Source organism: Argopecten irradians, unplaced genomic scaffold, assembly GCF_041381155.1.
Source record: "Argopecten irradians isolate NY unplaced genomic scaffold, Ai_NY scaffold_0103, whole genome shotgun sequence".
In the NCBI taxonomy this organism is placed as follows: Eukaryota; Metazoa; Mollusca; class Bivalvia; order Pectinida; family Pectinidae; genus Argopecten; species Argopecten irradians.
In genome coordinates, this window is record NW_027187570.1 from 27,501 (window position 1) to 41,629 (window position 14,129).

Consider the following 14,129-nt stretch of genomic DNA (forward strand, 5'->3'; position numbering starts at 1 on the left):
AGAGAAATGAAACAAAGAAAGATAGGAGAGCTATATTTTCGCCAGATATAAACCCTTTAAAAAAAAATATTTTTGAAGAAAGAAAAAGAGATAGAAATAGGAAAGAAAAAATCAACACTGTACATAAGGAGAGAAAAGGCGCTGAAACGTCTCGGAAAGGAAAATAAAACTAAAATTTCGATTTTGGAGATGTCCTATATCTCCGCCAGAAGAAGATCATATGACCTTGAATTTGGTCAATGTGAAGAAAATGAATCTTTCACAGAAGAAAAAGATTTCAAAGTTGAAGATTTTTGACCTTTGTTTGAAAAGAAGAGAAGAGAAGAGGAAGAAAAGGAAAGACCTTGACAAATTGGGAGATCTGAAAAAGAGATTGAAATGAGAGAAAAAAAAAGTGAATTTGAAAGAGAGAGAATGAAAGAAAGAAGTAGTAGCAGAGAAAGAAAAGAGCGTTTAAAGTTCGAAGAAAAAAAAGCAGTTTTTTAAGTCTGTGAAGAGAGAGAAGAAATAGGAAAAGATCCTCCAAGAAAAGAGAAAGATTAAGAAGGGAAAAGAAGACAGAACGAGAAAATTTCGAGAGAAGAATTTAGAAGAAAGAGAGAGAAAGAAAAAAGAAAGATTTAAATTTTTTTTGAAAGTGAAAGAAGATGAAAGAAAGTAAAAAAAAGAATAAAAAGTAGAAAGAAGAGAAAAAGAGAAAAAAAATCAAGAGAGAGTTGAAAAGAGAGAAAGGCGCTTTTTTTAAAAATTTGAGAAAGAAGAAGAGAAAACGAAAATTAGCCTTTTTTTAAGAAAGGATAAGCCAGGAAGAGAGAAATGAAGAAAAAGTCTGTGACACAATTTCGTTTTTGACCTTTGTTTGACCCGTAGCGAACTCTTGACCTTGACATAATCTCTGATTAAACATGGCATGGGAAAAGCACGCGCAAATGTCAAGATCTGTCTGAATAACTTAAACGTGAACCATGGTACAGCGTCTACGGTAATGCAAGTAATGAGCGTTTAAACTTCGTTCCGAAAAAATTGTTTTTTACGTCTGTGACCTTTGACCTTGGAACCTTCGTACAAAAAAATCCGAAACGTACGTTTATAAGCTCTCATGTAACATACATAACGTGATCGCGATCAAAACACGGGATTCAAAACACCACCTTTGTAATGATATAAGTAATGTTAGCGAACAGACGATTGCTTGAACGAACGAAAGATCTCACTCAATATTAATCAGAAAGCGTTTTTCTTACGAAAGCAGTCTGGTTCAACCGAAAAAAAGATTTAGGGGAATCCCCCTTTGGGCACAAGATTTCATAGAGAGGTGAATATATATTGGAGCCTGCTGATTGGATATATTCAGGGTACACCAGTTAATGGTTTATGTGTGGGTCGGACAATACATGTAGATGTAAAATGTGTAAAGAATTTTGATAACTTCATTTAACCTGAATAGTAGCAAACGTTAACACGGTCCTCTATGGGAATTTATTTGGTTCTGTGATCTCAAAACGGCCGGGTAGTTTCTCAAAATAGCACCGGTTGTGTTTGAACATCCGGTGTCACAGGTGACGGCTCTGCCACACACATAAAAGGCTTTTAAACCTGTCAGTTATTGTGTTTGTGCATTACTTTTATTGTTTGTTTGTTCAAATGTACGTCCTATTAACAGCTAGGGTCACGTAAGGACGGCCTCCCATGTATGCGGTGTAGTTACACATGTACGTGTATTTACGCAAACACGTGTACATTGTTCATATATACGTGTATATGTAGTGTGATAGAACGGGTTTCTATCATTGTTGCATTTATTTCTACAGTATGTATATTTGTTATTGCACTCTTCTAAGTCTTCACTTCAGTGATCTGTTTATGTATCTTGGACCCAAATTCAGGGGAACACCGTGAGAACAGGTCTTATCTAGGGTGTGTTTGCTGTTTAGCAGTCACATTCATCAACCTAGTTGTCCTCATGATCACCCCGATGATGACCGCTGGCCGGAGTACACGTGTGGTACACGTGGGAGGTTTTTTATCAGTCAGTTGAGCCTTGTCTGTTTTAAGCGGAAGATATATTTAGTGTGTAGGTGGGGTTGTTGTAGCAACGGTTTCACCTAAATATGGTGCTCTGTCCAGACATTGACCAATCAGTGGTCACTTTGGGGTACTGGGTTGATGAGTTGTTATAAAAGGGGCTGATGGGTCTTTACTTAGAGTGTATCTATAGCTAACGTAGGGTTTGTGTATAATTAGGGGTTGTCAGGGGCTTAGGGCTTAGGCATCCTAAGGTATCCTAGTTTACACCGTTGGTTTTATATACCTCTAGAGTTAAGAACAACTTGTAGGTGGTTAGTTGGCTCCGTAGGGTGTTAGGCTTTGTTTAGGGAACGTGGTAATCACACAGGACTTAGCTAATTAGGCCTAAAGTTTGGCTATAGTTAATCTTGGATACATTGTAAAACTGCTTTCGGCACTTTTATATCTCTTATTGTTATCTGTCTTAACGGGCACTATTGTGAATCTTCTATGTAATAATTAATCTACTTGTCTTTTATATAATAAATAGTTATTTGTACCTGTATTTACCTAGTTGAGTTATTGGATTAGTGTCAGTGCTTCCGCTACATCCTAGAGATCGAACCTGTTGAGATACAGGCCTGTAACCTGTGGAGGAAACGGGATCCGGAGAGGATTTGTGACGACTGTGGACTCTGTTGTATACTAAAAAATACTATAACGATCACGATTTGGGACTTATACATATAACGGGAGCTACAGTCGGATCGCCCCTCCGGGTCTCTTGTGGAAAACCCTCCCTATTACAGTAGCACTTAAAACATCCCGAAAAGTATTGAAAACTAAATGTAAAAATACCTTCGAAACGGCCCGTGTGTAACGAAGATTGAGCCCAGGACACAGAATTTTAACCCGGCCGCTGATTGGCTGGCTTATTATGAATTTCAAAATTAAAAATGTTTTCTGACAGGTAATTATTCCTTGATAACCGTGATATGAATTTGGAAAATTCCGATTGAGATTTAGGTTCAAAATATCAATTTTGATAATGAATAGGTAAACACATTAGAATTTCAGGTTTTTTTAAAGTGCAAAAATTCTCCATTTCTTATAAAGATCTTGAACCAATGCGGAATAACACGTACGATTAGAGTTTTAGTATTAGATACCGATTATCTCCCTTTGGCCACATGCCACATCATGTAATCACAACTCAAAATCGCTGAAAGTTCTATACCTCCGCCACTTTGAATCATATGATATTGAAATTGGTCATTTTATGTATCTGAAAGCATGAATTTTCACATCCAATTCAAAACATTTCACCTTTGAATTTTCATGAATTACGCTAAAATTTACGTTAAAAAATGAACGAAACGCCATATTCGGAGGTCTATATTTCCGCCATTTTCAAATTCATGTCTTTGAAATTAAAAACCTGTACAGAATATAGGCTAAAGCTAACATTTACAAAAAATCAACACCCTACATGAGAGGATAAAGTCCCTACGAGCTCACAAACAACGGACAAAAATAAGAAAATGAAACAAATTGCCATATTTGGAGAGCTATATTTCCGCCATTTTTCTATATAACCCCTTAAAAATAAATAACTTTTGAAGACAAAAGTTAATACAACATAGGTATGAAAAATCAACACTGTACATACAGGTTTAAACGCGCTAAAACGTCTCGGGCAGGACAAATATAAACTAAAATTTCGATTTTTCGATGTCCTATATCTCCGCCATTTTTTGATCAATATGACCTTGAAATTGGTCATTTTTATGTTCCTGAGAGCATGATTGTCATATGCGCTATTCAAAACTTTTCTGTGACAAATTTCGTTTTTGACCTTTGTTTGACCCCGTAGCGAACTCCTTGACCTTGACATAATCTCTGATAATCATGGCATGTGGAAAAGCACGCGCAATGTCAAGATCTGTCTGAATAACCTAAACGTGAACCATGTACAGCGTACGGTAATGAAGTAATGGAGCGTTTAAACTTCGTTCCAAAAAATGTTTTTTACGTCTGTGACCTTGACCTTGAACCTTATCGTACAAAATCGAACTTACGTTTCAAGCTCTCATGTACATACATAACGTGTCCAAATTTGAGCGCCGTACCTTGTTCCGTTCGTGAGAAAAAGTGTTAAGATGGTTTCGTGGAAATAATAAGAATATAATAACTAGATTTGATCGCGATCAAAAACACGGGATTTCCACCTTTGTAATGATATAAGTAATGTTAGCGAACAGACGATTGCTTGAACGAACGAAAGATCTCACTCAATATTAATCAGAAAGCGTTTCTTACGAAAGCAGTCTGGTTCAACCGAAAAAAGATTTAGGGGAATCCCCCTTTGGGCACAAGATTTCATAGAGAGGTGAATATATTGGAGCCTGCTGATTGGATATATTCAGGGTACACCAGTTAATGGTTTATGTGTGGGTCGGACAATACATGTAGATGTAAAAATGTGTAAAGAATTTTGATAACTTCATTTAACCTGAATAGTAGCAAACGTTAACACGGTCCTCTATGGGAATTTATTTGGTTCTGTGATCTCAAAACGGCCGGGTAGTTTCTCAAAATAGCACCGGTTGTGTTTGAACATCCGGTGTCACAGGTGACGGCTCTGCCACACACATAAAAGGCTTTTAAACCTGTCAGTTATTGTGTTTGTGCATTACTTTTATTGTTTGTTTGTTCAAATGTACGTCCTATTAACAGCTAGGGTCACGTAAGGACGGCCTCCCATGTATGCGGTGTAGTTACACATGTACGTGTATTTACGCAAACACGTGTACATTGTTCATATATACGTGTATATGTAGTGTGATAGAACGGGTTTTTATCATTGTTGCATTTATTTCTACAGTATGTATATTTGTTATTGCACTCTTCTAAGTCTTCACTTCAGTGATCTGTTTATGTATCTTGGACCCAAATTCAGGGGAACACCGTGAGAACAGGTCTTATCTAGGGTGTGTTTGCTGTTTAGCAGTCACATTCATCAACCTAGTTGTCCTCATGATCACCCCGATGATGACCGCTGGCCGGAGTACACGTGTGGTACACGTGGGAGGTTTTTATCAGTCAGTTGAGCCTTGTCTGTTTTAAGCGGAAGATATATTTAGTGTGTAGGTGGGTTGTTGTAGCAACGGTTTCACCTAAATATGGTGCTCTGTCCAGACATTGACCAATCAGTGGTCACTTTGGGGTACTGGGTTGATGAGTTGTTATAAAAGGGGCTGATGGGTCTTTACTTAGAGTGTATCTATAGCTAACGTAGGGTTTGTGTATAATTATGGGTTGTCAGGGGCTTAGGGCTTAGGCATCCTAAGGTATCCTAGTTTACACCGTTGGTTTTATATACCTCTAGAGTTAAGAACACTTGTAGGTGGTTAGTTGGCTCCGTAGGGTGTTAGGCTTTGTTTAGGGAACGTGGTAATCACACAGGACTTAGCTAATTAGGCCTAAAGTTTGGCTATAGTTAATCTTGGATACATTGTAACTGCTTCGGCACTTATATATCTCTTATTGTTATCTGTCTTAACGGGCACTATTGTGAATCTTCTATGTAATAATTAATCTACTTGTCTTTTATATAATAAATAGTTATTTGTACCTGTATTTACCTAGTTGAGTTATTGGATTAGTGTCAGTGCTTCCGCTACATCCTAGAGATCGAACCTGTTGAGATACAGGCCTGTAACCTGTGGAGGAAACGGGATCCGGAGAGGATTTGTGACGACTGTGGACTCTGTTGTATACTAAAAATACTATACGATCACGATTTGGGACTTATACATATAACGGGAGCTACAGTCGGATCGCCCCTCCGGGTCTCTTGTGGAAAACCCTCCCTATTACAGTAGCACTTAAAACATCCCGAAAAGTATTGAAAACTAAATGTAAAAATACCTTCGAAACGGCCCGTGTGTAACGAAGATTGAGCCCAGGACAGAATTTTAACCCGGCCGCTGATTGGCTGGCTTATTATGAATTTCAAAATTAAAAATGTTTTCTGACAGGTAATTATTCCTTGATAACCGTGATATGAATTTGGAAATTCCGATTGAGATTTAGGTTCAAAATATCAATTTTGATAATGAATAGGTAAACACATTAGAATTTCAGGTTTTTTTAAAGTGCAAAAATTCTCCATTTCTTATAAAGATCTTGAACCAATGCGGAATAACACGTACGATTAGAGTTTTAGTATTAGATACCGATTATCTCCCTTTGGCCACATGCCACATCATGTAATCACAACTCAAAATCGCTGAAAGTTCTATACCTCCGCCACTTTGAATCATATGATATTGAAATTGGTCATTTTATGTATCTGAAAGCATGAATTTTCACATCCAATTCAAAACATTTCACCTTTGAATTTTCATGAATTACGCTAAAATTTACGTTAAAAAATGAACGAAACGCCATATTCGGAGGTCTATATTTCCGCCATTTTCAAATTCATGTCTTTGAAATTAAAAACCTGTACAGAATATAGGCTAAAGCTAACATTTACAAAAAATCAACACCCTACATGAGAGGATAAAGTCCCTACGAGCTCACAAACAACGGACAAAAATAAGAATATGAAACAAATTGCCATATTTCGAGAGCTATATTTCCGCCATTTTTTCTATATAACCCCTTAAAAATAAATAACTTTTGAAGACAAAAGTTCATACAATATAGGTATGAGAAATCAACACTGTACATACAGGTTTTAAAGGCGCTGAAACGTCTCGTGCAAGGACAAATATAAACTAAAAATTCGATTTTCGATGTCCTATATCTCCGCCATTTTGAATCTGATGACCTTGAAATTGGTCATTTTATGTGTCTGAAAGCATGATCTTTCACATCCAATTCAAAACATTTCACCTTTGAATTTTCATGAATTACGCTAAAATTTACGTTAAAAAATGAACGAAACGCCATATTCGGAGGTCTATATTTCCGCCATTTTCAAATTCATGTCTTTGAAATTAAAAACCTGTACAGACAATAGGCTAAAGCTTACATTTACAAAAATTCAACACTCAACATGAGATGATAAAGGCCCTACGAGCTAACAAATAACGGAAAAAAATAAGAAAATGAAACAAATTGCCATATTTGGAGAGGTATATTTCGGCCATTTTTCTATATAACCCCTTAAAAATAATTAACTTTTGAAGACAAAAGTTCATACACCATAGGTATGAGAAATCAACACTGTACATACAGGTTTAAAGGCGCTGAAACGTCTCGGGCAAGGACAAATATAAACTAAAAATTCGATTTTCGATGTCCTATATCTCCGCCATTTTGAATCTTATGACCTTGAACTTGGTCATTTTATGTGTCTGAAAGCATGATCTTTCACATCCAATTCAAAACATTTCACCTTTGAATTTTCATGAATTACGCTAAAATTTACGTTAAAAAATGGAACGAAACGCCATATTCGGAGGTCTATATTTCCGCCATTTTCAAATTCATGTCTTGAAATTAAAAACCTGTACAGACAATAGGATAAAGCTAACATTTACAAAAAATCAACACCCTACATGAGACGATAAAGGCCCTACGAGCTCACAAACAACGGACCAAAAATAAGAAAATGAAACAAATTGCCATATTTGGAGAGCTATATTTTCGCCATTTTTCTATTTAACCCCTTAAAAATAAATAATTTTTGAAGACAAAAGTTCATACAACATAGGTATGAGAAATCAACACTGCACATACAGGTTTAAAGGCGCTGAAACGTCTCGGGCAAGGACAAATATAAACTAAAAATTCGATTTTCGATGTCCTATATCTCCGCCATTTTGAATCTTATGACCTTGAAACTTGTTCATTTTATGTGTCTGAAAGCATGATCTTTCACATCCAATTCAAAACATTTCACCTTTGAATTTTCATGAATTACGCTAAAATTTACGTTAAAAAATGAACGAAACGCCATATTCGGAGGTCTATATTTCCGCCATTTTCAAATTCATGTGCTTTGAAATTAAAAACCTGTACAGACAATAGGCTAAAGCTAACATTTACAAAAAATCAACATCCTACATGAGACGATAAAGGCCCTACGAGCTCACAAACAACGGACAAAAATAAGAAAATGAAACAAATTGCCATATTTGGAGAGCTATATTTCCGCCATTTTTCTATATAACCCCTTAAAAATAAATAACTTTTGAAGACAAAAGTTCATACAACATAGGTATGAAAAATCAACACTGTACATACAGGTTTAAACGCGCTAAAAACGTCTCGGGCAAGGACAAATATAAACTAAAAATTTCGATTTTCGATGTCCTATATCTCCGCCATTTTTGATCATATGACCTTGAAATTGGTCATTTTATGTTCCTGAGAGCATGATCTGTCATATGCGCTATTCAAAACTTTTCTGTGACAAATTTCGTTTTTGACCTTTGTTTGACCCCGTAGCGAACTCTTGACCTTGACATAATCTCTGATAACATGGCATGGGAAAAGCACGCGCAATGTCAAGATCTGTCTGAATAACTAAACGTGAACCATGTACAGCGTACGGTAATGAAGTAATGAGCGTTTAAACTTCGTTCCGAAAAATTTGTTTTTTACGTCTGTGACCTTGACCTTGAACCTTATCGTACAAAATCGAACTTACGTTTCAAGCTCTCATGTACATACATAACGTGTCCAAATTTGAGCGCCGTACCTTGTTCCGTTCGTGAGAAAAAGTGTTAAGATGGTTTCGTGGAAATAATAAGAATAATAATAATAAGAAAAAACAGAACAATAACAATAGGGATTTCCATCCTTAATGGAAATCCCTAATAAGAAAAAACAGAACAATAACAATAGGGATTTCCATCCTGAATGGAAATCCCTAATGAGGAATATCAGTATATCAGTATATATTGAATCTGCTGCTGTGTGCCCATACACTGGATATTGGTACCATATGAATCGAGTGTACGCTATTCCAACTGCGCACGCGATACCGGAAGTCACCGCCTTACACCGTCTCATATATGTTTCCGGTTTAAAAAGATTTTGACGTGATTTAGTGACAGCAACCTTTTAAAAACAATACTGCGAGATACCTGTCAGCGAAGTTCTACTAATATGAATTTAAGGCAAAGCCTCAGAAGAGCGCAGCTTCAAGTACTTATAAAAATGTAAATATAGTTAGGATTATAACCTCAGATTAAAAACTGTTTTTATCTTGTAGTCCGATCATTTATTTTTAGTAAATGCTATTCTTCAATATTTGTGTCTAGCAGTCGTCATATACAGGTCAGAAAGAAATATTCAACTGGATCTCTCCAATGCGGAAAACTTGGCAACATGCCATATATCAAAAATGCGCGGGAATATGTGGCGTCATCTTTAGCACCAAACTTTCTGACGTCACGGCTGACGGCGCCGTGCGCTTGACAACACACAGACAGTATATTATTTTGACCAGTACATTTATTGTGTCGTTCTTATCCTTGTGTAGTTATCTAAAACTACTTACGATAATTTCGAAGTGTATGCTGGTGATACGTTTTGCCTACAGAGAAAATTTAAAATCTCGTCGTGCTGATAACGAGAATTAAAACATGGCTGCCTGCATGGAGGCGCGAGACTTTTCCCGCGGGACACGATTTCAAAGTCCAAGGGGTACTGGAATGTATTGGAATCTTTACGCTTACACACGTGTTATGGTTAGTAGAGCTTCGCTCTACGCGGCCTTCGGCCGCGCAGAGAGCTGCGCTCTTATAAATTAACAACAGTGACATTAAAGAGTGCTAAACAAAACTTCAAGCGGTGTGACATACAAACTCTTGCATCGGTCACGGTATTCTAATTAAGCATCTGACCGACTTTGGAAACTTCCGGAACAAATACAATGCAAATCAGGTTTATATAGTCAATAAAAGAAAAGATGATGAACCCCAGAAAGTGTCTTTAAGTCAGATCTGGCCGGACGTGTTTACTCTAATTGGTATAATTCATTCGTCATAACTGGTTTTCACTCTGCTGTAAAATGTGTGACACTCTAATAAATAAAAATATTGTATTGTGTTATTGGTAATAACTTTTGCCCAATCCTCTTGTCAATTATTTTGGACAATAAAAATATGTTTAAACTAAACTACGGATTAAGTTTGCGATCCAAGGGTCTTACGCGAAATACCTTACTCTACCTACCTCTCTGTACCTTAAGTATCATTAAAGACATCACAGATTGTGTGTGCAACACGTTCTGACAAGATATAACGTATATTGAAATAGTCTCTCGTATCTATGACTGATGAATAAATAAACAAATAAGACCTGTCCTTGGGGATTCAATAACAACTTTATTTATATTACTCTCGTTGGCTAGGAAGAAAGCGCGCGAAGGGTCTTACTGTGCGAGGAAACCGGGAAAACTATATTGACATAGGAGTAGAGGGTAATGTATCTATTTTTTCTTTAAAAACTAACCAAACGCAGACGCCTGTGCACTGACGACTTGGATTGAATGGTGTCCGCTGGAAAAATGCTGTTTTCCTCGTCCTTGGATCGTTTGCGTCTGCCAACCGAGGGACCTTCACTCCTTTCTCTTCTAGGATTATGATATGCTATGTACAGCAGCATAGGTCCCCCCGAAGTTCTAAGTGTAACCTAGGTGTGTTCTAATCGCGGTTTATATAATGTAAATAATGTTTTTGTTGTTTATGGTTCAAATGTGTTCGTATGGCCTACATATGTTAGTTACTTTCCTATTGAACATTTCAAATTAAGGAATTTCCTTTAGATAAGGAGAATTAATGAGACTGATCCAAAGTTATACACAAATCTGTCAAGGGGTATAATACGAAAGCAATTTTGTGCTCCCTCATCAATTGTTGAGAAAACTATCGCCGGATTTCAACAGCAAAATAACGAAATCAAAAGAGTTACACTAACGCTGAAAATGCGACTCTCTGTGTTTGGATAGGTATACATTATGTACATGTACAAGAGTTTCGTTATTCAATCTTTATATTAAAGGGACTAAATCGCTAAAATATCATGTAATAAAAGATAAAAAGAATTATAGGACTAAAATTAATTGTAAAAGTTGTGTACTTTGTGTTAATAACATTATTTAAAAGTTTGTATAACAATTTTGTTCAAAATGGAGAAAAACTGAAAATAAATAGGACCGACCTAGTCACTAATTCATATTATTATCTTTCGGCGAGTGTAAACAACCCCTATAGCATGCGCGACGCGTGAACATTCCAAAACATCCGATCGAAGGAAATCTCATCTGTCTAATGGACATATCTACTATCGACTGAAAACACAAATTTATCGACTACAGGTTCCTGATTACTGTGTTAATCTAATAAACGTTGAAACGTATGCAAAAGTTTTGTGAAGAGTTTCTAAGTGTAAATAATCCTATACTGTACAGGTTTTTGTAGCCATAGAGAAGGGTTTTCATTATATTATATGGTTTTATACTTGCTTCTACCATTATTTTATTTTCATTTGTCATGATATTATGTACTATTCCGCTAAACCTGCCAATATTATAAGGCTTTTAAAAAAATGGCCTTATATATAGACTTTATAATAAGGAAAAAATGGGGAAAAACTAATAATATAGGCATGTTTAGCGGAATAAGTAAGTACGTGTATTTCTTTTATCATTATATCAATATTTGACATTCCGTATACATTGTATATCCTTAGTTATAATGTCTATCCGTCTAATGGGCATTCCCTAATATATCTCTAGTTATAGTCTTTATCCGTCTAATGGACTTTCCTTATATAGCCCTAGCTATAATAAATATCCGTCTAATGGAAATTCCCTATATATCCTTAGTTATAGTGCCTATCCGTCTAATGGACATTCCTTATATATACCTAGTTATAGTCTCTATCCGTCTAATGGACATTCCCCTATATGTCACTAGTTTTATAACTTTTTTCCATCTGATTTACTTAAAAAAATCAGCCTAACTATATATATAAATTTTATGTGTACTTTTATGTATTCAAAGCAAAAATATACCTTACATATATATTGTAGACCTATGTACATTGTATATGTTTGCTTAGTAATGTACATGTACACCTGTATTCATGTATAATGTATACATAATAAACGGGTGAAAATACCTCTCACTTCTTGTCATATTTCCATCAAATACTCTAAAGCTTCATAGAACTATGCTGTAGCGGGTGTGGGAGGTGGGGGTCGGGGTTGGAGGGGTCAGGGGGGCAATTGCCTCCCCGTTTCCCTGGACAAGGGCAAACATTTCTTGTTGCCGATAAAATATAAGTTGCCTCTTAGTGGTGTTATTACATCTATATCCATTAGCCGGATGAGATTTACAGCGACCTCGATTCCGAACTCAAAGATGCACTCGGTTCTTTCCGTTGTAAACATTCAATGCCGACAGATACAATTTCTTGTTGTGTTTTGCGATATTTTAACGTTGATAAACATTGCCAATAGTTCAAATTAAATGTTGTAATTTCGAAAACTTTCTAATTTCAGGTATAAGAACGTTTGTAGGAAGTCAAAAACCCTAAGAAATCTATGTAAATCTAATGATTTAGTAACTTTAAGCGAAAAAAATAGAGTGCATGGGAATTCCACCATGGGAACTTTTCAAGGGATAAATAAAATGCTCGCTATTTTAATCATGTGTGTTACATTGTTGATAACGTTCAGTTGTCCATTGTCTAGCTTTATTGTTTACTTATGTAACATTTACTGGTCCAGTATGTTACATGTGACTGTCTAATTAGTGCATTATTTTATGTACCTTTTGGACAGCTACATTAAACTGATTGGACAATTACAGGTGATGGATTCTGCTGAATGAGTACATAGATAGTCATGGATGACATCACAGTTGTGTGTACAGTACAGTTTGCTCCCAAATAAAGCGTAAAAACCACTCCTTTTAGGTACAATAGAATGTGCTCCTTGTCCTTCTTTAGCATTTTAATAAGATTTGTGTAAAGTTTTGTTTTATTAGAATTATAAACCACTAGTACGGTGCGTGTTTGTTTAGTTTGGTAGAGTTATCTTCCTTATGATAACTGTAAACCTTCCATTACCAGTCTTAGTCTGAGCGAGTTATGTCCCGTGTGATATGATGTACACCTTCCATTACCAGGCTTAGTCTGGCCGAGTTATCTCTCGTGAGATATGCTGTAAACCTTTTATCACCAGTCTTAGTCTGGCCGAGTTATCTCCCGTGTGATATACTGTATACCTTCCATTACTAGTCTTAGTATGACCGAGCTATCTCCCTTGTGATATGCTGTACACATTTTATCACCAGTCTTATTTTGAGCGAGTTATTTCCCTTGTGAGAACTGTGTATCTTTTATCACCTGTGTTATTCTGGTCGAGTTATCTTCCTTGTGATAACTGTAAACCTTTTATCACCAATTATAGTCTGGTCGAGTTATCTCCCTTTTTGATATACTGTAATTCTTTTAATACCATTCTCAGTTTGGTCGAGTCATCTCCCTTGTGATATAATGTTAACCTTTTATCACCAATCTTAGTGTGATCGACTTATCTCCCTTGTGATATACTGAAAACTTTATATCACCAATTTTAGTCTTGTGGAGTTATCTCCCTTTTTAACACATTGTAAACCTTTTCTTATCAGTCTTAGTGTGGTCGAGTTACCTCCCTTGTGATATACTGTAAAACACAAGACATGTTTGTTCGTGGTAAAAGTTTTATAGGCCGTTTTATATTGAAAAAAGCACAGATAGCTGACTGTGGTAAGTGTTTGTCCTTATTGCTTAACATCTTGTGTATTTTATCCGGTTGGATTGTATAATTTACCTGATGGAGACCAGTCAAGCATTCTGAGATTGTGCGGTCCACTCGTACGTGTCTGAGTTGTTTACGCGCACGGTTGATTTATATGCAGGTTTTTAAATATGTGTAAATTTATAGATAGAAGTAATCATTGGTTACATTTTGAAGCTAAATGATGTATTTTACTATTTGTAAAACTATGTAGAATGTGTTATGATTAATTAGCATATGCAAGCCTACGTATTTTCTATTGGTATGGAGGCCTGTATGTGCCAGGCTTGGTATTTATTGTTCGCCGTGGACC

At 36.1% G+C, this 14,129-nt stretch overlaps 1 protein-coding gene across 1 annotated transcript in view; it reads left to right on the forward strand.

The window, feature by feature from the left end:
• LOC138311757 (uncharacterized) overlaps window positions 1–12,570 on the forward strand; it is an 18,062-nt gene extending 5,492 nt beyond the window's left edge. Inside the window, 1 exon segment of the mRNA XM_069252969.1 lies at window positions 12,536–12,570. Within this exon segment, the coding sequence (XP_069109070.1) occupies window positions 12,536–12,570 (35 nt within the window).
• Window positions 12,571–14,129: the final 1,559 nt, after the last annotated feature.